Source organism: Dromiciops gliroides, chromosome 4 (genome assembly GCF_019393635.1).
Source record: "Dromiciops gliroides isolate mDroGli1 chromosome 4, mDroGli1.pri, whole genome shotgun sequence".
NCBI classification, from domain to species: Eukaryota; Metazoa; Chordata; class Mammalia; order Microbiotheria; family Microbiotheriidae; genus Dromiciops; species Dromiciops gliroides.
Window position 1 is genome coordinate 11,680,752 of NC_057864.1, and position 23,250 is coordinate 11,704,001.

The 23,250-nt window shown below is 43.0% G+C and overlaps 1 protein-coding gene across 1 annotated transcript in view; it reads right to left on the reverse strand.

The window, feature by feature from the left end:
* Positions 1–9,089, reverse strand: part of IL23R (interleukin 23 receptor) — a 71,984-nt gene extending 62,895 nt beyond the window's left edge. Inside the window, exons 1-3 of the mRNA XM_044005438.1 lie at positions 8,991–9,089; positions 4,391–4,494; positions 3,222–3,524 (exon numbers count right to left, since the gene is read on the reverse strand). Of these exons, the coding sequence (XP_043861373.1) occupies positions 3,222–3,524; positions 4,391–4,460 (373 nt within the window). The 5' untranslated portion in view covers positions 4,461–4,494; positions 8,991–9,089. The remainder of the gene's footprint in view (positions 1–3,221; positions 3,525–4,390; positions 4,495–8,990) is intronic.
* Between the last annotated feature and the right edge of the window lie 14,161 nt (positions 9,090–23,250).

Genomic DNA, 23,250 nt, shown 5'->3' on the forward strand with positions numbered 1-23,250 from the left:
CACAAAACTAGTGTGAGCCTGAGCGTCCTCAGTTGTAAAATGGGGATAAGAATGTCATAGGATCAAAGGTCTGGACAGGACTTTATAGGCCAGTGAATCCAAACCTTCATTTTACAGATAAGTAAACTGAGACTCAGGGACATTTGCTGAGTTGCCCAAGATCACACGGGCATTAAGTGGCTGAGTCAGGATTTGAACCCAGGTCTTTTGACTCCAAATTCAGCATTCTTTCCATTATTCCACATGGTCTTCTCACATGACTGAACCAATCTAAAATAATATGTCCATTCTTGGTTCCAAGGAATTCAGAGACTATTGTTTCATGTTGTGACTAAAAGCAGAAAATGTGAAAACATAATCTACAAATGGTCATATGTATTGAAAAATCCCAGTCTCTTTTCTATAATTATATTATTAATCAATCAATCAGTCAGTATTGACTAAGCACCTAGTATATGCCAAGACTTAGTTACTGGAAATGCAAAAATGAAAAATAGCCCCTGCCCTCAAGAAGTTGGCATTCTACTAGGTCCTAGAACTAGGAAGATACAACATGTTTACAGATAAATAGAGAATAGGTACAAAATAAATGCATAATGAATTGAGAAGGGGGCACTAACAATTGGGGGAATTGGACGAACCCAATAATGACAACAATGATGGATTCAATTTTCTCTTCTCATCCTTATTACAAACACACACACAAACACACCCATTTTACTATGATGGTAGGAGTACTATTGAATTACTGGTTTTAGATACTTCCTGATAATCTGGCCAACAAGATTGTCAACTAGAAACTTTCTGTTCCTCATGACCTCATAAACCTCTCCAAGATAGGAATTATGCACAAGAGATAAAGTAATTTCAACTATCTCCATGGTATAAGACACCAAGAACACTAATGAGGTAACAGTTTGATAACCTAGCAGCAGAGAAGGCTAATTTCTAACCTCTAACGTATTCACTCAGGACCCCTCTCCCCAACAGCCACTACACTTTGGCAGGGATGCACAAGCTGACCTATGGGCTAGCAGCAGCTCTCTGTCCCATCCTCACTATGCCAAGGAAAACTAAAAGATAGACATTTGTTCTGGCTGGGACTATAGCATGGCTGTTTTGTAACAGCAGGTAGCCAGAAAACTGAGAAAAAGGGGTAGTGGGGCAGGATACTAAGGTGTCAATTTGTCCACAAGACCTGAGAAAAAGGGGACTGACATCCAACTGGGGTCAGTTTTGTTTCCTCCAGAATTCCCTAAGGGCAGAGATAGAGGTTGATGAAATATATATTGTCCCATGTGGAAGGAAACTGAGACAATTTTGAGGTTTAGGTCCACTGGAAATGCATATTCAAAGGGGAAAGGGTCAGAAAATGAATAATAAAGGCATATAAGGAAAAGAGACTGAAATGACCACAGATTTCAGGAGGAAGAGCTTGAGCATAAGCAGATAAACGAACAGGGAAGATCTTAATAACAGAGGGAAATATTGCTTCCAGATCACCTAAATGAGTCCAGACATCTATGAATGAATATTGCAAGACAAAAAAAAAATGAATCAACACCTGATGAGGCAGAGGATCATGTGGATTCCCAAGAAAATATGGAACTACAGAAAGATGGTCCTGATTAGTTTAAAGAGAAATAAGAATTATGAATGATTTCCCAAATGATTATATAGAATAACCAACATAATAGAGTAAAAGTGCTGGGATTTCCAGGAATACATTAAAAAAATTATTCTTCTTTGAACTACTTAAAGCATTGTTTGTTCATTTAGTTCAGACCTATCATTTTATTAGAGTGGAGAATTCTCAGTGTTGAAAACTGTAGAACCTCACTGTTAGCCAACAGAGGCACAGGTCACCATCCCGCTACTGGAGTTCTGACCAGGGGCATGCCTGTAGGAATTCAGCGATCAGGATTTGAACCCAAGTCCTGCCCAGACCCACCAGGATCAGAAACCTACGAAGCTCAGTCCAAGAAGCCAGGGATTAGACAATGCCCAGGATCAGGCACAACAGGAAGACAACATACCCCAAATTTAAAGATGTAGACAAAGCAAATCATGAGGGAAATTTTACATCTCTAAATACTTTCCGCAACAACAGAAAGAGCAAATCAATGAACTTGGTCCAACACCTAAAGCAAACTAGAAAACCAACAAAGTAACTCCCCCCCCCCCATTTGATAGATGAGGAAACTGAGGCTTACAAAGTTGAGTTACTTGCCCCTGGTCACATAGCTATAAGTGTTTAAGTGCAGTCTTTTGATTCCAGGTTTGCCACCTTTTCCATTATAGGAAGAAAAGGAAAGAAATAAGCACTTTAAACACCTACTATATAGCAGGCACTCTGCCAAGTGCTTTACAACTATTATCTCATTTGATCCTCACAAGGACCCTGTGAGAAAGGTGCTATTATTATACCCACTTTATAGTTAAGAAAATTGAGGCAGACAGAGGTTAAGTGACTTGTCCAGAGTCCCATAGTTAACTAGTAAGTATCTGAATCTGAATTTGAACTCAGGTCTCACTAACTTCTCCACCAGTACTCTATAAACTGGGCCACTTAGCTGCCTAGGATATTGCTTATGTAAGATTTCCCCCTTGTATAAATGCTAGCAAATATTATTATTGAGCTAATGGAAACACAAAAATCCCCTTTGGAGGATTTCTAGGAAGAAAGTGGGTGGGACTCACATAGGATAGATAAGAACTTGTGGATGGATTGAGATCTGTACCAGTGGGAGGAAGGGCCACAGCAACCTGAGAGATCCATGAAAGTAGAATTTTTTAAACCCAAAGAAGCTACTAAGTAGGCTCAAATAAGCTTTTCATTGTCCTAACTAGAATTTTCAGGAAGAAAGACAGATAGGGAGTGGCAATTCAGGGATGCAGTGGATGAAGCAGTAAGTTTGGTACCAGATCTGAGCTCAAATTCTGCCCCAGATACTAGTTGTGTGATACTGGGCAAGTGACTCAATGTCCCTCAGACCCCCTTTCCTTTTCCATGAAGTAGAGTTAATTATAGCCCATTTCTCCTAGTGGCGTTGGGAGGCTTCAGTGAGATAGACCTACCTAAAGTGCTTTGCAAACCTGCAAGCACTGTATAAATGCTAGCTATCGTTATTTATTATCATCATCATTAGCCGCCTGTTCATTTCTGACTCGCACGTGGTTCTCCCAATGCCTGAGAGCCCAAGGTAGTGTCAAGTACTTACACCCAGAAGCGATGTCTTCTCCGCAGATGACTGTCTCTCCATCTCTCTTGGAGCATTCCACCGTGCAGATTACAAAGGCCTGTGGCTCTCGAAAGTTGCTCAGCTGTAGCCGGGCTGTCGTTTGGTTGATCTTTGCCATTTGAAGCCTGTCCTGGGTCCCTTTACTACTTCTGTGGAGATGGAACTTCCGTGGCTGGCAGTTTCGGAGAGCTGACTGGCACACGATAGAGACGTTGGACCCCATTTCAAAGATGGGCGCCGGCTCCACCCAGACCCGGCCCGAGCAACTGATGGCTGTTAATTCTGAAAAGAGGCAGAAGAATGGGTGCTGATAAAGAGTACAATGTCACTATAGGAACCTGGGAGTGTGGCTGAGGGTTTGGTTCCTACTTAGGACACTGGAAAATAGCATTTTGGAGTTCAGTGTCTAAAATATTACCAGATCCATCAAATGCTTCCCAGTTGCTTAATAATAATTCTTTGCTATGTTTCTGTAATACTTTAGGATAATATTTCAGGAGACATTATCTTGCAGGTAATATCTATTTATGTATAGAAAATAGAATAGGTGGTGCCGTGGTGAATAGATCGCCGGGCCTAGAATCAGGGAGACCTGAGTTCAAATCCAGCCTCACACACTTACTAGCTGTGTGACCCTAGGCAAGTCACTTAACCCCTGTTGCCTCAGTTTTCTCATCTGGAAAATGATCTGGAAAAGGAAACGGCAAACCTCTCCAGTGACTTTGCCAAGAAAACTCCAAATGGGGTCAGGGAGAGTCAGACATGACTAAAACAACTGAGCAACAAAGACTAGAGTTGGGGGTCATAAAAAGACGGGATCCCAGATCTAGAGCTAGAAGGGCCCTGAGAAGCCGTCTAGTCCACTCTTCCCATTTGGCAGATGAGGAAACTGAGACCCAGTGAAATTAAGTTATTTACCTCAGGTTAGTAAATATCAGAACCAGGATCTGAACCCAAGTCCTCCAAGTCCAAAGCTACTATTGCTACTGGACTATAGTCTGAGAGTGTTCCGGAGACTGGAAATCCACCTTTCGAGGCACTTCAGCAGGGATTCCCGGCTTCGCCTGACCTAGATGATCAGCTCGAACTCGGGGATCCACTGCGCCCTTTCCACCCTGCAATGAAAACAGAAGGCCGGAGCGCGATACCTCCGGAACTCCAGTCGAGGAGGGCGCAGAGCATCATCACGACTTCCCATTGGCTGAGGGCTCTTCTCATGTCAGAGAGTGGTCAGACACCGTGAATCTTTCCCCTGAAGAAGAAATGGAAGCTTTTATCTTCCCCCAGCGCGCAGTAGTTTAATCACCTGTTCTGAGTTAGAGGATTTATTAAGTGCCTGCTGCGTTCCAGATACCGTGCAAAGGACTAGGGAGATAAAGAAAGGTTTCAGACAGTTCCTGCCCCCAGGGAGCTCCCAGTCTAATGGGGAAGATGCTAAAGGGATGGGGGAATGGGGAGAGAGGTACCCTGCATAAGAGTAGGATGGAGTCCTACAGCCTTGGTGGGATATGGTCTGAGTAGGGGTGAGGTAGAGTTGAATTCATCTTACAGAATAATGAGTTTCTGAAGATCATGAAATCCAGATCAGCCAGGTGGGAAATGGTGAGGAGAATTCCCTGCTTGGAAGTCCAAGTCTCAGCCCAGGTATCTCCACCCCCCCCATCTTTTTTTGCGAGGCAATGAAGGTTAAGTGACTTGCCCAGGGTCACACAGTTAGTAAGTGTCAAGTGTCTGAGACCAGATTTGAATTCAGGTCCTCCTGAATCCAGGGCAGGTGCTTTATCCACTGTGTTACATAGCTGCCCAAAGAGTATCCCCTTTTTTTCAAGAGCTCTTTCCTGCTGGCCCAAAAGTTGTTAGTGATCCTCACAAAATCATCAAAATCCCTTTTTATTCATGTGTAGTGTCTGTGAAAGTGCTGTGTTCTGGGGCAGCTAGGTAGCACAGTAGATAAAGCACCAGTCCTGGATTCAAGAGGACCTGAGGTCAAATCCAGCCTCAGACACTTGACACTTACTAGCTGTGTGACCCTGGGCAAGTCACTCAACCCTCATTGCCCTCCCAAAAAAAGAAAAAAGAAAAGAAAGTGCTGTGTTCTTCTCCCTTCTCTACCCACCCCCACCAAGTAGAATGCCAATTCCTTTGAGGGAAGGGACAATTATCTTTGCATGCCCAGATCCTGGCAACCCTTGGAGAAGGTGCTGACGCAACCAACGTACATACAGAAGCTCAGCTCAAGTGCTGCCTCTGACATGGAGCCTTTCTCGGTCTCCATCTTGTTCTGGAGCCCTTCTCTCCAAAATTACTTTTAAAAAATGTAATAAGAATAGCTAGCATTTACAAAGAGTTTGCCTTGCATATGTTGTCTCCTCTGATCTTCACGACAGCCCTGGGCAGTAGGAGCAATTATTAGTCCCATTTGACAGATGAGGAATCTGAGAAGAATATTAAGTGACTCACCCAAAGTCACCCAGTTAGTAAATGCCTGAGGCAGGATTTGTACTGGGGCATGGCTAACTCCTAATCCAGCCTGCTCTCTATTGCACCATTTAGCTCACCATTTGCTTATGTGCTTTTATGTTGTCCTCCCCTCCCCACAAGATAGAAGGTAAGCTCCTGGAGAGAAAGGACTCTCGCTTTTGCCCCACTCTGTGGCACCAGTGAGTGCCCAGCATCCTCCTTGGCACAGAACAGTCCCCATTGATCAAGTCTAGTGGGCTTCCCACAACATCTTGATGGCTGGATAGAGTAAGGAAAGGAGAGAGAGCTGAAATGAGCCCAAACAGAGTGGCTGGAATTAGGGGTAGCCCAGAACCCCAGGATCTCAGTGTTGGAAGGGGCCACCTTTTCCAACCCCTCCCTGAGAAGGTATTCTCCCTACGACATATGGTGCAGAATCACTTGAGTGGCTCAAGGCTGGAAGGTTGTGTTTAAGCCTAGGATTTCTGAAACCCAGAGGAGAGGACATCTTTAGGGAACAGGGAAGGAGTTATTCTTATTAATAGAGAATGAGTTTTGTGCAACGGGGTGAGGTTTACAAATCAATTCACATGATCTCATTGGATCTCATCGGTTTCTTGCAACAACCCTCTGAGATGGGGGCTGTGGTATCATTCTTCCCATTTTATAGATGAGAAAACTAAACTAAACCTTGGGGAGTTGATGTGCCTTCCCAAGTTCACGCAGCTAGGAAATGCAAGAGGTGTGTGTGGGGGGGAGTAGTAGTAGTAGTAGTAGTAGTAGTAGTAGTATTCATGGTGATAATTAATAATAATGATAATGAAAATATCTAGCAGGTCTATAGCCCATTAATGTCTGCAAAGCAAATTCGCCAATATGATCTCATTTGATCCTCATAATAACCCTGGGAGGTAGGTGCTCTTATTATTTCCATTTGATGGGTGAGGAAACTGAGGCAAACAGAGGTGAAGTGACTTGCCCAGGGTCACACATCTAGGAAATGCAAGAGGTGGTGGTAATAATAATAATATCTAGAAGTTCTATAGCCCTTTAAGGTTCACAAAACAAATTAAGAAGTATTTACTCATTTAATTCTTACAACAACACTGAGAGGCTAGTATTATCCCTTTTTTAGAGAGGCTTGAAGAATCTAAATGACACAACTATTCCCCAGCTAGGCTGGATTTGAACTCAGGTCTTCCTGATTCCAAGTCTATTGCTCTATCCACTGTCCACCCCCCCCCCCACCACCACTGGCTGCCTGTGTAGCATTCAAACCTACATCTCCTGCCTTAGAGCCTACTGATCTTCCAGGTAAAGCACTGCTACTTTTAGTGAAACATTCCTTACTTTTTTTAGACCAGTCCTATGATTTAATTAGTAGATAGCTTCGTGATACAGTGGAGAGAGTTGGACTTTGAGTCAGGAAGACCCGAATTCAAATCCTGCTTCAGATTCTCCTAACTGTGTGATCCTGGACATTTAACTAAGTCATTTAACTCCTCCCAGCCTCAGTTTCCACATCTGTGTAAGGAAGATCTGACAGGGTTTTTGTGAGGTTCAAATGAGAAGATGTTTGTAAAGCACTTCACAATCCTTAAAATGCTCTATAAATACTAGACTTTTTAATTATTTAGTGTATTCCTGGGGCACTGAGGCTGAGCCACTTGCCCAGGGTTACCCAGCCCATCTATGTCTGAGGTGGAGCTCACCTTAGGTCTCCCTGCTCAGAGGCTGCCTCTATCCACTCTACTGCCCTGCCTCCCAAATGCTCCTTCATATAAACAGAAAAAAGAACAGGATGCTCAGAGAAAGCTTACCAAATAAAGTCATGATAACTCCCCCGCCCATCATTTTAGTCAAAGGGTTCAGTGTCATTTCTTCAGCCACTTTTCAACCCCACACTGCAGCTTTTTCTAAGTCTGTCCTGGTTGTGTGCCCAGGGACAATGACGCCACACTTCTAGAAAAAGCAAAAACCCTCTGACTTTGATCTGACTTGGGCAGAGAAAGTGATGTCTCCAGGCTCATGAGACTACGGAGTCTTACTTAAGAAATGAGTCAGAAATCTATTGAAGTTATCTCTGTTATTATTAGCAGGCTCCTGGGTCATCGCTCTACGGTTGGAAAGGGCTTCAGAAACCATTGTGTCCAACGCCTTCATTGCATAGATGAGCGACTGACAACCCAGGGAGGGGCAGTGACTTGTCCAAGGTCACACAGGCAGCAGGTGTCACTAGTGGGATGGGAACCCTTGGACCTCTGACTTTTTGTCTAGTGGGCTTCCCACAACATCTTGTTAATGCTGCCCTTTCTTTTCTGCACAAATTTCTTAGAAGATAATAGGAGATAAAAGAAAAGAAGACAGAGGAAGAAGAAGATAAGAAAAGAGGAGGAAATAAGAGGAAGGCAAGGCAGAGAAAGGAAAAGCAAGGAGAAAGAAGGAAAGGATAGCAGAGGAGAACAGAGTAGAAGGAATTAGAGGAATAGAGAAGGGAGAAGAGGGGTGAGGAAAGGAGAAGGAAGGGGAGGAAAGAAAGAAAGGAAGAGAGGCGAGAAAACAGGGGAGGGGAGAAGAGAAGAGGGAATAAGAGAAGAAAGGAGATGGGAAGGGAAGGTAGGGGAGGAGAAGAGAGAAAGAAAGGGGAGAAGAGACCAGAGGGGAGGGGATTAGAGGGGCAGAAAAGAAGAGAAGAGAGGAAAGGAGAAGAGAGAAAAGGAAAAGGAAGGGAAGGAGAGGAGAGGAGAAGAGAGGAGGGGAGAGGAGAGGAGAGGAGGGGAGAAAAAGGGGAGAAGAGGGAAGAAGAGAAGAAAGGAGATGGGAAGGGAGGGTAGGGGAGGAGAGGAGAGAAAGAGAGGGGAGAAGAGACCAGAGGGGAGGGGATTAGAAGGGGAGAAAAGAAGAGAAGAGAGGAGAAGAGAAGAGGGATGAGAAGAAAAGAGAGAAGGAAGAAGAGATGAGAGAAATAGAGAAGGGAGGAGAGAAGACAGGAGAGAAAAGAGGGGGAGAAGAGGGGAAGAGAAGAGAGGAGAGAAGAAGGAAGGGAAGGAGAGGAGAGAAGAGGAGAAGGAAAAAGAAGAGAGGAGAGAAGAGAAGAGAGAAAAGAAGGAAGGGGGGGGGGGGGCGGGAAGGAAATCGCTTTCCCCCAAGCTGCCAGGACATTTGTGTTCCTCCTCCCCTTCCATAAGCCCCGGCGCAATGATCACAGCCCCCAGAAAGCCCCAAGGTGCTGGCAGGGAGGCCAAAGCTTCCCTCTTCAGGGCCCCGCGGCTGCTGCTCTCTCCTTACCTCCTCGATGCTCCCCTGAGACCTGTGCTCTGAGGCAGATGGAAAAGGCAGCAGAAGCTGACCTACATCTGGGCTGCTTCAGGAGGAGCCCTCGAACGGTCCGGCCTGAGATGACTGGCTCAGACTGTGTCGTGATCTGGGAAAGCCCAGATCTCTTCGAGCGACGTTTGCTTCGTCAGGACCTTTCATGTGGTTCCAGGCTCTCGGGCCTCTCCACGAAGTAGGCAATGGGGCTGGGCTTGGTTTCTCCCCCTCTTCAAGCGAATCAGGCAGGGGCGACGACTTGCAACTTGGCCACATCATTCCCGCTTATTAAGCAAAGCCGAGTCCGAATCCTGGCTCTGACGCGCTTTGTGTGACCCCGGGAGACCCCACCTTTCTGGGGCTCAGTTTCTCCAGGCGCACGCCAGCCTCACTGGGTTAGAAGCAGCCGGCGCTGCTGAATGATTAGCAAGTGCAACGACAAGTTTGAAGGTTGAGTCTTCATTATGAACAGTGTGTAGCTCCCCTGTGCGGGTGGCTCCCTACAGGGGCTGCGCTTCGTTTTAAAATGCGTGGTTGGTGTTTTATCACACTGTGATTTATTTTGTTAAATACTCCCCAGTTACCTTTGCATCTGCTTCTGGTCACACCTGGGAGGGCTGTGGGCCGTGGACCGCCTAGGCAGCACATTTGATAGAACAATTCATCGAGGCCTGATGTGGAGTGTCTGCCTGTTTCCACGGTGCAAATGCTCACAATGAAAATTCACCTATTGCCTCTCTTGGGCCTGCAGGCGCAGGCTCCAGGTTCAGCAAAACCACTTTGGAGGTTGAACGGAGTGGGGAGAGATGAGCGGGCAGTAGCTACGACAACAGTCCAGATGTGAGGGATGAGATGCGGGCACGGCAACAGTCCAGGTGTGAGGGATGAGGCCTGCGCCGGGGGCAGGGGCAGGGACCTAGCAGGGAAAGGGGTGCATTGCGCAGATGCTGCCGAGGTGAAATCGCAGGCCTCGGCGCCCTATTGAATATGGGGTGGGGGGAGAGAGAGAGAGAGAGAGAGAGAGAGAGAGAGAGAGAGAGAGAGAGAGAGAGAGAGAGAGAGAGAGAGAGAGAGAGAGAGGAGGGTATGGCCTTTGACAGGGATAGGGAAATTTCGAAGGGGGAAGAGTTTAAGGAGAAAGAGAGCGCGTTCCCTTTTGGACACACTGAGTCTAAGATGTCTACGTCAAATCCAGTTCGAGGTGTCCGAAAGGCGGTGGGAGATGGGAGACGGGAGGTCAGCAAAGAGGCTGGGGAAGGACCAGTAAATTACAGAACCTTCAGCATAGAGATAGTCATTAAATCCATGGGAGCTGATGACATCACCAAGTGAAGGTGTATAGAGGGGAAGAGTAAAGGGACCAGCATAGACCCCTGAGGGACACCTCTGCTTAAAGGGCAGGATGTGGAGGAGGATCCAGCAAAGGAGGAAGGAGGGTAAGACACGGAGGAGGTGAGCCAGGAGAGAGGGGGGTGGGGGTGGGGAATGACAGCACCTCTCTCCCAGGGCTGTTGTGAAACTCAAATGAGATAATTTTTGCAAAGCGCTGAGCACAGTTCCCGGCACATAGCAGGTGCTTAATAATTGCTTGTTACTGAAGATACTGTAGTTCAAAGAACAATGGACGGAGTTAAAGACCTACGTTTGAATCTAGCGATGCTATTTATGACCTATGTGTCCTCAGATCACTTTTCCTTTCTGAGCCTCAATTTTCTCATCCGTAAAAGGAAGGGCGTGGACTAAATTGCCTCTAAAGTAGCCTTCAGCTCCACAGCGAACCTAAAACGTGACCTGGATGAGCCTCAGTTTCCTCATCTGTAAAATGGAGAGAGCCGACCAGATGGCCACTCAGGTCATTTCCTGCTCTAAATCTGTGACCATCCTCTGTGTCAGGTGTGAGGCTGGAGAGGGAGGATTCAAAGACAAAATGGATGGGACAAGTATGCGGCACTGGAAACCACCAACTGTTAATCAAGCTAGAGAAAAATGGGCAGGAGATTACGTTTGGAGAATATAGGGAAAACACTGACAGACAAGAATCCGCAGGGATGGGTTTCCACGGAAACCAGCACAGAGATGAAGTCAGACCTCCATGGAGGGATCTGAGACATCTCTGTTTCTGAGGGCAGGAAAGTGTGGAAGATGCACTGGAAATACTTCCATCTAAACAGGTCAACCCAAAAGAGAATGTGTGTATGAAGCCGGTAAACCAGTTATCTAGAAAACCTGGTTATCTGGACCGCCCCTTTCCCCAACTGTGACAGAAAAAGGAGTCGGGGTGTATGTGAGAGAGAGAGAGAGAGAGAGAGAGAGAGAGAGAGAGAGAGAGAGAGAGAGAGAGAGAGAGAGAGTGTGTGTGTGTGTGTGTGTGTGTGTGTGTGTCTGAATGTCTGCATGTGTGTGTGTGCACGGACAGAGCACTATTACCCTAAAATAACTGAATTAACTTCCTTGATACATCTGAAGAACAATATGGCAACATTGATGAAGAAAGATAAGTAAGCATAAGGCTTTTTGCCGCATCCAAAGGAGAGCCCCTCAGTTCTCAGCCCTGAGCCCCTTCCTATTCATTAAGGGACTTCAGTCAGACCTGAAAGAAGGGAGAGAGTTACTCAATGAGTCATCTCCACCACTTCCTGTTCCTCCCAGTGGGTTGGAGAAGAACATGTAAGAATTTCTTTTCTTTCCAAAAAGAGCTCGCTATACATTCAACAAAGTCAGCACTAAGTCAAGAGTTCGTGGGTCTGGAGGCAGAAGGGACCTCAAAGGCATCTAGTCCAACTCCCTAATCTTACAGAAGAGGAAACCGAGGACCACTGAGGGAAAGAAAGTACCAGCTGCCACCTTTCCAATATACTACATGATTTATTAGCATCACTGTGTTGTTTCCCCCAACCAGAACGTGAGCTCTTTGGGAGTAGGGTTGGTCTCACTCATATCTACCATTTGTACTCCAGCACGAGCTGAGGCAGCTAGGGAGTGCCACAGTACACAGCAGACTGCACCTGGAGTCAGGGAGACCTGAGTTCAAATCTCACCTCAGACACAAGCTGTGTGACCCTGGACTAGTCACTTAACCTCAATTGCCTTAAACATCCAGGGCCAACTCCAGTCCATCCTGATGTATATATTGCCACTGGACCCAGATGGCTTCAGAGGAGACAGTGAGGTTGGTGACCTTGAACAGCCCTGCCTCACTTAAATCCAATTCACTGTACGTCATGACATCACCTCAATGTCCTGATCCTCTTTGAGAACGAAGGACAAACACACATATAGCCTGTCTGGCCTGGAAAGACTTGTATGGACTGATGTATAGTGAAGTGAGCAGAACCAAGAGAACCTTGTGCACAGTGACAGCAATATTGTTTGATGAAGAACTGTGAATGACTTAATTATTCTCAGCAATACAATGATCTAAGACAATCTCAAAGAACTAATGGTGAAAGATACTATCCATCTCCAAAGAAAGAACTGATATTGATTGAACACACAGACTGAAGCATGCTATTTTTCACTTTTATTCAAGTTTTCTTATACAAAATGACTAATATGGTAGTGTTTTATATGATTACACATGTATAACCTATATCTGATTGCTTACTGCCTTAGGGAAGAGGGAGAGGAAGAAGGAAAGGAGGGATAGAATTTGGAACTCAAAACTTTACATAAAAATGTTAATTATCAAAAAAAATTAAATAAAGGAAGGCAAAAGATTCATGATGGAAAATGCTTTCCACATCCAGAAAAAAGAACTGTGGAATCTGAATACAGATTGAACCATACTATTTCTACTTCTTTTGTTATTTTTTCTTTTTTGAGGTTTTTCCCTTTTGTTCTGATTCTTCTTTCACAACACGACTAATGCAGAAATATGTTTAATGGGATTGTACATACATAACCTATATCATATTATTTTCTGTCTTGAGGGGGAGGGAGGGAATGAAGGGAGGAAGAAAATTTGGAACTAAAAATCTTATGAAAACAAATGTTGAAAGCTACCTTTACATGTAACTGGAAAATAATAAAAATACTTTTATGTTAAAAATAAAGGAAGAAAAATCATTGAGCATCATTAACATTTTACAGGTCAAGAAAGAGAAGACCAGAGAAGTTAAGGATTTGCCAAAGATCACACAGGTATCAGAGGCAATATGGGGAATCTAAGTCATCTGACTCCAGTCATGCATTTTCCATCCATGATTCTCCTTTAAATATGTTCTAGGTCACAGATGACACTGGCAATGGGTCTCTTCGTCCCCTTTGCCATTAGCATCTCTGAGATGGCATATGAGGACCAGGCAGCTCCCTCAGCCTCCCTTGTCCAGGGTCTTCCCATTTGGTCCAGGGTTCTGCCTCCATCTCTCCCCCACTCATTCAGTCCCTACCTTTCCCCCTTTAGTGTGAAAAAAAGGATCAGGGAAGAAAAGGAGAGAAAGCAAAAGTTTGCATCAGCCAGCTAGAGGCTGTCAGGTGCCTTTGTTCCGACCTCCATTTTTCTCAGATTTCTCAACAAATGAGGACTTTGTGAGCCTGACTTATTGAGGATCATGGCACCATAAATAAACAGCTAGAGGGGATCTCAGAGGCCACCTAGCCCAACTCCCTCATTTTACATACGAGGAAACTGAGGCTCAGGGAACAAATACCAGAAGCAAAACTTGAATGCAGGCCCTCTGACTCCAGAACCAGTGCCCAGAGCTAGGGAGTTCTTGAGTCCCAGAGGCCTCTTGTTCTTGCTAGTGTTTCTCTGTCCCCAGAACCAAATTTGTTTAAATCGAGGAAACTTGGAGCTGTCAGATTTCAGAAATGCTTTTACAAGTTGCTAAATGTCTCCAGCCTCTGCCCTTTCCCTGCCGCAGGAGATTGAGGCACAGGGCACGTTTGTCATCTCTGCTCTCTGCCACCCGACACCCCCATGCCCTTGTGTGTCTCTCTCACTAGTCATGATGGGCTTTATTTGTGGGGTGCTGAACAAACCACATGAAGACAGCAGGGCAGGAGCAAGAGATTGGCAGGCGGGGATTACAGGAAGGAGCATTCTGACTCCAGTATTTGCCCCAAAGTTTGGGGGTATCAAAATGAAACAAAATCACTGGTGGAATCCAGAATTTCTTCACTTCCAGGCTCTCTCTTGTCAGTGCCATTGGACTTGGTGTTGGCCAATTTTCCTGCCCTACAAAGCTCCTAATGAAGGCTTTGCTTATAAGAACCGCCTACCCTCCCTTTCTGCTTCTGCCCACGGTTTCTCTGAAGAAAAAACATGACCAACAAATGAGATGTGTTGTTAGAGAGATGGATAAGCAGGAAATCAATGCTCCACCACAGATGGCAAAGCCTGAGTTCTCTAGGGGGAAACTACTAAATTAAAAAAAAAATCAAAAGAATGTGATGGAATAGTATTGTTCCATTAAAAAAAAAAGGGTAGTTTCAGCCCCAGCTCAATTCTCTCTGCATTTCCAAAGGACCACCAGAGGGTGGAGCCAACCAGATCCACTCATACTAATGATAAAGATACCTAGAATTTACATAGTGCTTTTAGGTTTGCAAAGCACCATACAAACGTTACATCATTTTATCCAAACAACAACCCTGGGAGGTAGCAGTTATCATTATTCCTATTTTACAGATGGGGAAAATGAGGCAGATAGAAGTTTAGTGACTTACCCCAGGTCACACAGCAAGTAAGCAGAATTTGAACTCAATTCTTCCTGACTTTTCTCACCACTGAATTACCTAATTACCTAAAGCCCTTCTCCAGTTCCTCAGCCCTCCTTCTGCTCGGATGATACCAGACTCTCTCCTTCCCAATGGTCAGAGCTGGGACCACCCCAGCATCCTGTCACTCAAATTGTTTTGATGAGCAAGGAGTAGAACTAACTCCATTCTTTAAAATGGAGAAACATTTGAACTTGCTTTCTACTGGGCTACTGTAGGGATGGAATTTAATTGGTCCCACAGCCAAACTCTCCTTTCTACATTATCTCCCTCTATTGCAAAGTGGGGGCAGCTAGGGGGTGTGTCATTGGGCTTGGAGTCAGGAATGCCCCAGTCCAAATCCAGCCTTGGACACTTGCTGGTTGGGTGACCCTGGGCAAGTCACTTGATCCTCTGTAAGCCTCCATTTTTACATCTGTAAAAGTGGGATAATAGTAGCACCTGCCTCCCAGGGTTCTTCAAATGAGATAATATTTATAAAGCACTTAGTACAGTGCCCTGAACATTGTAGGTGCTACATAAATGCTAGTTATTATTATAATATCTGTTAAGTCTAGACAACCAACAAGACAATGAATCAAGCCCTGGTTTGTGGATATCTGAGTTGAAAATGCTCCTGCTGACAATAAGAGCTGGTTGAAAGTGACTGGAGCGGGGCAGCTAGGTGGCACAGTGGATAGAGCACCGGCCCCTGGATTCAAGAGGACCTGAGTTCAAATCTGACCTCAGACACTTTACACCTACTAGCTTTGTGACCCAAAGCAAGTCACTTAACCCCAATTGCCTCACCAAAAAAAAAAAAAAAAAAAAGGGACTGGAGCACAGACATCCCTCCCTCATTGACGTTTTAAATCCTGGAGGAGTAAGCCAACCTTTTTCTCTAGTCCTCATTTGAAGGCATAGTTATGAAATTTCGACCCCAAAAAGTCCTGAAGCTGACTGGGAGGGAACTTTCTGGATCTGTCTTACATAATTTAGGTTCCAGCTCAAACATTCTATTATTCTGTGATTAGTCTATAATTAGGCTGCATTGTGCCCCATTTCTACCCAGGGGATTAAAAGATTAAATAAACAGGTTTATAAGAAAGTCTTTTTATAACCTCAACCAGGCTGTTAATTCTCTGCCTTCTTGCCTTTGCTGGAGCAAATCAAAACTGGTGCCCTTGTTTACAGCCTCGTATGGTGCAAGGGCTCTTAACCCTTTCTCTGCTATAAACCCCTTTGGTGGTCCGGTGAAGTCTTCTTAGGAATCATGCTTTAAAACAACTGAAGGAAATTATAACTTTCAGTTAGAGGCTAGTAAAAAGCAAGATGATTTTTCCCCCATTCAAGTTCACAGCCCCTTGAAATCTATTCATAGAACCTAGGGCCCAAAGGCTCCAGATTATGAACCCCAATAGGGAATAGAGTCCTTGGGTAAGGACGTCTGAGATCCCTTACCCTCTCCAGCCTCATTTGTCCAATCTGTAAAATGGAGATGCTGACACCACAATGTTGTGCAGAAAAATCTTTGTAAAGGGCTATTTGAGAGTGTTGTGGGAATAATAAATTAGGGGTGTTTTAAGGCCCCCCTTTTCTTCCACTGAATCTAGGACTTGGCAATTACCCCTCCTTATTTTACAGAAGATAAAAGGGTGCAGAGGGGTCAAGCTATTTGGCAAAGATTCAGCAGATGGTAAATGGCTGAGCCAGAATTTAGATTACCTTCTCTTTACACTGCAAATGGCTACCTTCATCTTGTCTTCTCCATTGGAATCCAAACTCCTTGAGGGCAGGAACTGTGTTTTTCCTTTTTTTTTTTTTAATCCCTACTGCTTACAGCAAGTGCTTAATAAATGCTCCTCTGACTCAAATCCAGTGCTGTTTCTGCTGTGCCTTATCTCCTGTTGAATCCTTTCACAGATGCTAATGTTTACGAATGTTGTGTTGCTGCTCAATTGTGGCTGACTCTGTGACACCATTTGGGGTTTTTGTGGCAAAGATACCAGAGAGCTTTGCCATTTTCTTCTCCAGTTCTTTTTGCTGAAGCAAACAAGGTTAAATAACTTGTCCAGTGTCTGAGGTCAGATTTGAACTTGGGTCTTCCCCAATTTTACAAATATGGGACTCATAAATCATAAAAAGAAAAAATGAGAATATGAGTGAATAAAAACACAGCTTAATCTAATTGAAAGATCTATTAAAGATCAGAATCTATTTGTTTTTTCTCATAATAGTTTAACAGAACCTGTTTTTGTTATTCAGGAAACACTGAAGCACCTACTGAGCCAGTGATAGGCACTGCACTAACCTCTAGGAATACAAAGAAAGGTAAAAGTCAGTCTCTGCCCTCAATGAGCCCATAGTCTGATTCTAACCCTAATTTTTGCATGTTTTCTCCATACCAGACACTGAAAGCTGAGATTTCCTTTCCTTTTCTTTCTTTCTTTTTTTTTAGTGAGGCAATTGGGGTTAAGTGACTTGCCCAGGGTCACACAGCTAGTTAGTGTTAAGTGTCTGAAGCCGGATTTGAACTCAGGTACTCCCGACTCCAGGGCTGGTGCTCTATCCACCTCACCACCTAGCAGCCCCAGATTTCCTTTTCTTGATCATTTATCATAATGTTAGCCTCATTAGGTCACTGTAACTACAGGTGATGGTTATCACCAAATCAGTCTATGTACCTTGATTTCAAAATATCAAATGCACAAAACAAATCCAGACTATTTCTCTACTTCTGCACTTCCTTCCACATAAAAATCAAAATTGCTGCCAAATGGTAGCCTTCAAAGCATTTTCAATTAAAGTTTTAACTGTTCCCTAGTGATCTACCTAATGATATAAATTCATTTGTATCATTAATTATTAAGTAGTGATGCAACTCTAAATTTCCTCACCACAGTTTCTTGGAGTACCAACCAGTAACATATTATTTCCTGTTCATCAGAATATAAACAATTTCAGTTTTGATAAATTTATTCAAGGCTTGCCATGGCCATGGTCTTCCAATTCTTTTCTTACAGGATTTACCCGATGTAAACATGATGAATTTGTGTAGCCTATGTAGCTTTTGCCTTTCTTATTCTTTCTCCTGATCTTTATTTTTCAAAATTTTTTCACTGTCCTTATCTATTCCCACCCTTATCTATTCCATTGAAGTAGCTAAGCATCAAAGGTGATATCAATTTGAAAGGTCTGAGTTTGTTTTTTTTAATAGAATTTTAAAAAACAGAATTTCACTGCCTTTTCATCCTCTGAAATAGCAGTTAGAAGGTGTTTCAATTATTTCCATCACTGATTTAAAAAAAACACACTCATCTTGAGTTCTGCAATATGAAAATACCAAAGATCCCATGAAATGATGTTTCTTGCTAACCTTTGGGTACCTGATAAAGTCAACTCTTCTATCTTTCTCACCAAGGAGAACCTGTGAGCCATTTTTCCATTTAACTACATTTTCTTCCATTTTCTGGTTTCATTTAGATTGAGAATATAAAAATAGATACATTTTAGTTCCTCCAGTGGTATGTCAACTTGCTGATCATTGGATGAGACTCTCATGTTTAGAGCACCTAAAGCTAAGCTGTCTAAAAACTATATGATTCTTGGCTTAGATTCTTCTGCTATCACTATTTTGCCATAATCACTGCAGAATCAGAAGGGGGCCTCATGGGACTGAGGGACATTTGTATTTTTCTTTGCTCTATGGGTTTCCATAAATGAATGATTCATCAAGTGGCCAATCTGCCCAAAAGGAGACTCTTTTTACTTGATAGGCTAATGAGGTGCCTTTCAGCTCTGGATGTATGGACTTATAAATGTTCATCCTTTGCTTTGAAGAGGAGCAATAACATCATAGGGTGATGTTTTGATTTTCCTATGAATTGGATTGTCAACTGGATGAAACCAGCCTCTAACCTGTGGATGGCTGGAGCCAAGTAGCAGGCTAGAGATAGGAAACTTCAGAATCAAATAGAAGGTTTAATTTCAAAGTGAGGGAAATTGTAAGCAAGGAGGGGCTACAGACACATGTACCAGGGCCCCACCCCTAGTGGGGGACCTGAGGCAGTGCGGGGAGATCTCAATATTTATACCAATGGCTACATAGTGAGCTACATTCCTGACAATGAGGGCCAACAAAAATAATGTGACAAGTTTGATTCATAGCAGGACTTCATGTCCAAGCCTGTCCAGTGCTTTTCGGAGCTCAGGGGACACCTGGTGCTGGTCAAAGCAATATAATAATTATGTGATTTTGCCAGAGGGTGAGTGCAAAAAATTATTGTTATGCCAAGCTCAGGGCACAGCTTGCTTTCTGGGCCTTAGCTCTGGAAAACAATGTGTCTCCCAATACCTTGTCAGGATTTAAGTGAGGCAGTTTTTCAAGGATGTTAGCCTCACTCTCTCTTCCAGAGTCATCAAAGGTCAGTGGCAAGACAAAAGTCAGGATGACTAGCAATAGCTTGAGATGCAGTGGGTAACCTTGACATCTTCAATGTCTCACCAAGTGCTACATCACCTGTTTCAGCTGTTTGAAGGCTGTTGGAACAGATTGTTTTCCTTTGCCCATTCTTCCAGAAGACTTCCATGCTTCTATTCCCCTAACTGATCAATAGGTTTGAGGCCGATGAATTACCCTCCACCTGGTTTAGCCTGTTTGCTGAGGTGATTTTACCAGGGTGTGGCCCTAGGCATGCTACAGCTTCTTGGAGCCACAGATGAAGGTTGGGTGCATCAGGTGGGCACCAAAGGCAGATAAGCAGCCCAGAAAAGGGCTCAGCAGCCCTCACACCGAAGGTGCCAGTCTTCCCTGAAAACCCCAAACACTCCAAGAACAGTTAGGGGCAGTGAGGAGGTGCAGTGGATCGAGCACTGGGCTGGAGTCAAGAAGACCTGAGTCCAAATCCAGCCTCAGACATTTACTAGCTGTGTGACTCTGGGTAAGTCACTTAACCCTGTTTGCCTCAGTTTCCTTATCTGCAAAATGAGCTGGAGAAGGCAAACCACTCCAGTATCTCTGCCAAGAAAACCTCAAATGGAGTCAGGAAGAGTTGGATATGATTGATAAACAGAAAATGAACTTATAAATATATGGCCCTGGAAAACAAGTACAATCTATTGTCAGAATTGTACTCAAAGTCTCTCTTGATTGTAGAGATTCTTCAAGATGCTATGCTCATTGTATACATGGAAATGTTTTCCTTTCTTTTCTAATGTATTTAAGTTTAAAATAAATTTTTAAAATTTACCAAAAAAAGATGCTATGCTCATCTCCACAGTATAATGAGGCATTGAAGAAAGACTTTGTAAAGACAATACTAATAGACACAAATTTGAAAACAAAGCCAAGAAGGACCAAAAGAAGAAGAAGAAGAAGAAGAAGAAGAAGAAGAAGAAGAAGAAGAAGAAGAAGAAGAAGAAGAAGAAGAACGGGGAGAACAATGGTTATGTAGTTACTACTGTCTTAAAATCAACACTCACAGCTTTAGGGTCAGGGCTAACAATGAGTAAATAACAGAAATTGGAGTCACATGTAAGACTCTTTACAAGCCTTTTGTGTTTTTCTTGGTTTCTGCTTTGCATCTGTGTTTTCATTTCAGTTGTTTTTGCTCTTAGTCATTTATTTAAATATCTAGACTTGTCAATGAAAGCAAATATAAAATTAGCATTAGCAATAGAGAACAAATATGTTCACCTAAGACATTTCCTAGTCTCATAAAAGATTTCCTGAGCATAGTCCAAACAGAATTTTCTATTTAATAGGAAGGTCTCCAGATATTACTATTCATAGACATTGCATCAAGACTTGGAACACTACAAAGCTTCCTCCAGAATCATTCAAATGAGGTCCATGGAACTATTGACACTTAAAAAGCAAAGTGAATTTTTTGAAAATGTTTCCCAGTGTAACATCTTGTTTTTTAAGATATAATTTCAGTTTTATTGATGTTTTGTTTTTACATTAACTTTTACTGATTACTCCCACTTCACTTCTAACAAAGTAAAGTTAATAACACAATTATCTCATCTGAAAGTGCATTCAGCATTCTGCATCTGTAGCACTTTCCCTCTATTTAAAAATAAAAACAGAAATTTATTTTCTCCTTCCCAACCTCCACCCCAATGGGAAAAAAGAGAAAAAAGCAAATTTCTTATAACAAATTTACATAGTTAAGCAAAAATAAATTTTTCCAGTGGTAGTATACAAAAATGTACATGTTTCATTCTACACACAAAATTTATCATACCTTAATTATGGACAGGATGTTTATCATTGCTCCTCTGGAATCATGAAAATTCATTGCAATGATTGTGGATCTTAAAACTTTACAAATTGTACATTTTTACACTGCCATTATATAATTTTTCTCCTGTTTCTGCTCATTTTGTTCTTCAGTTCACAAAAGTCTCCCTAAATTTTCGTATTTATAATATTGATGCTATAGTATAAATTGTTCTCTTGGTTTTGCTCACTCCTCTCTGCATCAGTTCATATAAGTCATTCTATTTTCATGGTTCTTGCAGTGCAAAAGTTCTCCACCTCATTTATATACCATCACTCAGTTGTTGTACATCTTCTTGGTTTCCTGTTTTTTGCTATCACAAAAAGAGTTGCTATAAGTAATTTTGTACACAAAGGACTTTTTCTTCTTTCTTTCATCTCCTCTGGATATAGGTGTAGCAATTGACAAGGGAGGGAGGGGAGGAAGCTTGCAGTGGTCCTTAGGTATTCCTCAATAAAGAATTACACTCTTGAACACTGTCCAATTAGAATTAAAATCCTCTTTATTTGACACTAGGGAAAGTAACTGAGGAGTAAGTCAAAGACTTAACCCCTTGGGAAGGAGGTCTTAGAAACATTCTCCTCCTCCCAGAACAGAGGGAAGGCAAAAGCTTTTATAGAGGATAGATGGAGTGTACTCTTGAAAACTAGTAAGTTCCCTTTCAGGGTGGAGTGGGGAGAGAGTTTAGATGCTTGTCATATTCCTGAGAGTTGAGGGAAATTTTTTTGAAATGATGGTTCTGACCTTTGGGATTATCTCTGTCTCCTAGCTCCCTTCAGGTAGTAGCCATGCCTAATTGACTTTCTAGCTATAGAATTTTATCTGCCCTTCTTTTTTAGGTATGTCTGCCCTGATATCTAGTTGGTCAATCTAAACTTTAACAGTCCCTTGATTCCTCTGTCCTGTTATGTGGTCATCTTTGATTTTGCTTCTTACAGGAGAAACTTCTGATTTGTTCCAAGTCCATGTCACAATGGTATGGGCTAGGTCAAAGGTCACAGGCTATTTAATAACCTTTTGTGTATCATTGCAAATTGCTTTCCAGAATGGTTGTAACCATTTACAGGTCCACTAAAAATAGATCGATGTGCCATCCCCCCAACCCTTCCAACATTTACTGTTTCCCTTGTTTGTCATCTTTACCAATATGAGGGGTATAAGGTGGAATCCTAAAATTAATTTGCATTTCTCTGATTAGTACTGATGAGTAAGACATTTTTTTTCTTAATAATCTGATATAATTAACTAATTCAAAGCCCAAAGACAATAGAATTGCTCTGAAGGTCCATGTGGTTCCCTCCTCTTCAGCATGAAGAAGTTTATTTTAGACTAAACATTTTTAATTCAATTACCATTGCTCTGAGTCCCAAGGTGGGAAAATTCTTAACGTTTTAGACAGAAGTTGAGCTCTATGACCAGCTTTACATTTTATATATATATATATTTTACCCCCTTGTTTACTCCCAAGCCCCCTTGAGATTGAAGCAAAAATTCAATTTAGTGAAAACTACTTGGATAATGAAACAGTAGGTTATCATATAGTATCTGTGATGTGATGTGATATTGATGTGGTAGGCATCAGGTGGGGAAGTTGAGCAAAGAGTCAGCTTTTTCATAGGACTTCCCTTAGCCCGGATCTTCTGCTCCAAGATTCCTATAGAGCCAACGCTTTTCTGCTCAATGTCTCTCTTCTCTGCCCTGCCACAGTCACACCTTTGCTCCTCGGGGGTGTGCTATGATACTGTTTACTCCAACCTTTCAAACAAATTTCTTCTCAGCTTTCTTCATCATTTATAGGGGCATGTCCAAATTTTCACAGCCTAAGCAAATACAGTTCTTATGCGATGTCATTTCAGTGGGATCTTGGCTTTAGGTCTATGTCTCTATGTGGAGCTGAAATGGGATGGAGGAATAACTTGTAATAGAGAATGAGTAAGTCAAGGAACTAGGAAGTAAGGATGTTTAATAATATCTATTTTGAAGTTCCCTAGTATTAGGGCAGACTATGATCTAGGCACTGAATTCAGTGAGGAAAAAAAGGGGAGTGTCCTAGTGGTTTATAGACAACAGCTACCAGGATTTAGACTAGGATTGAGTGAACCTTAAAAGAGAAGAGGTTACCAACTGATGGAGGCATAGGGAGAGGCAGAAGTGTCAGTGAAGAGCAAGGAGTATTTCAACTCCCGCACCCCAGCCATTGAATGGGGAGAATGACTGAGAGTGAACCTGGTGCTGGAAAGTGTGGCCAGGGAGGT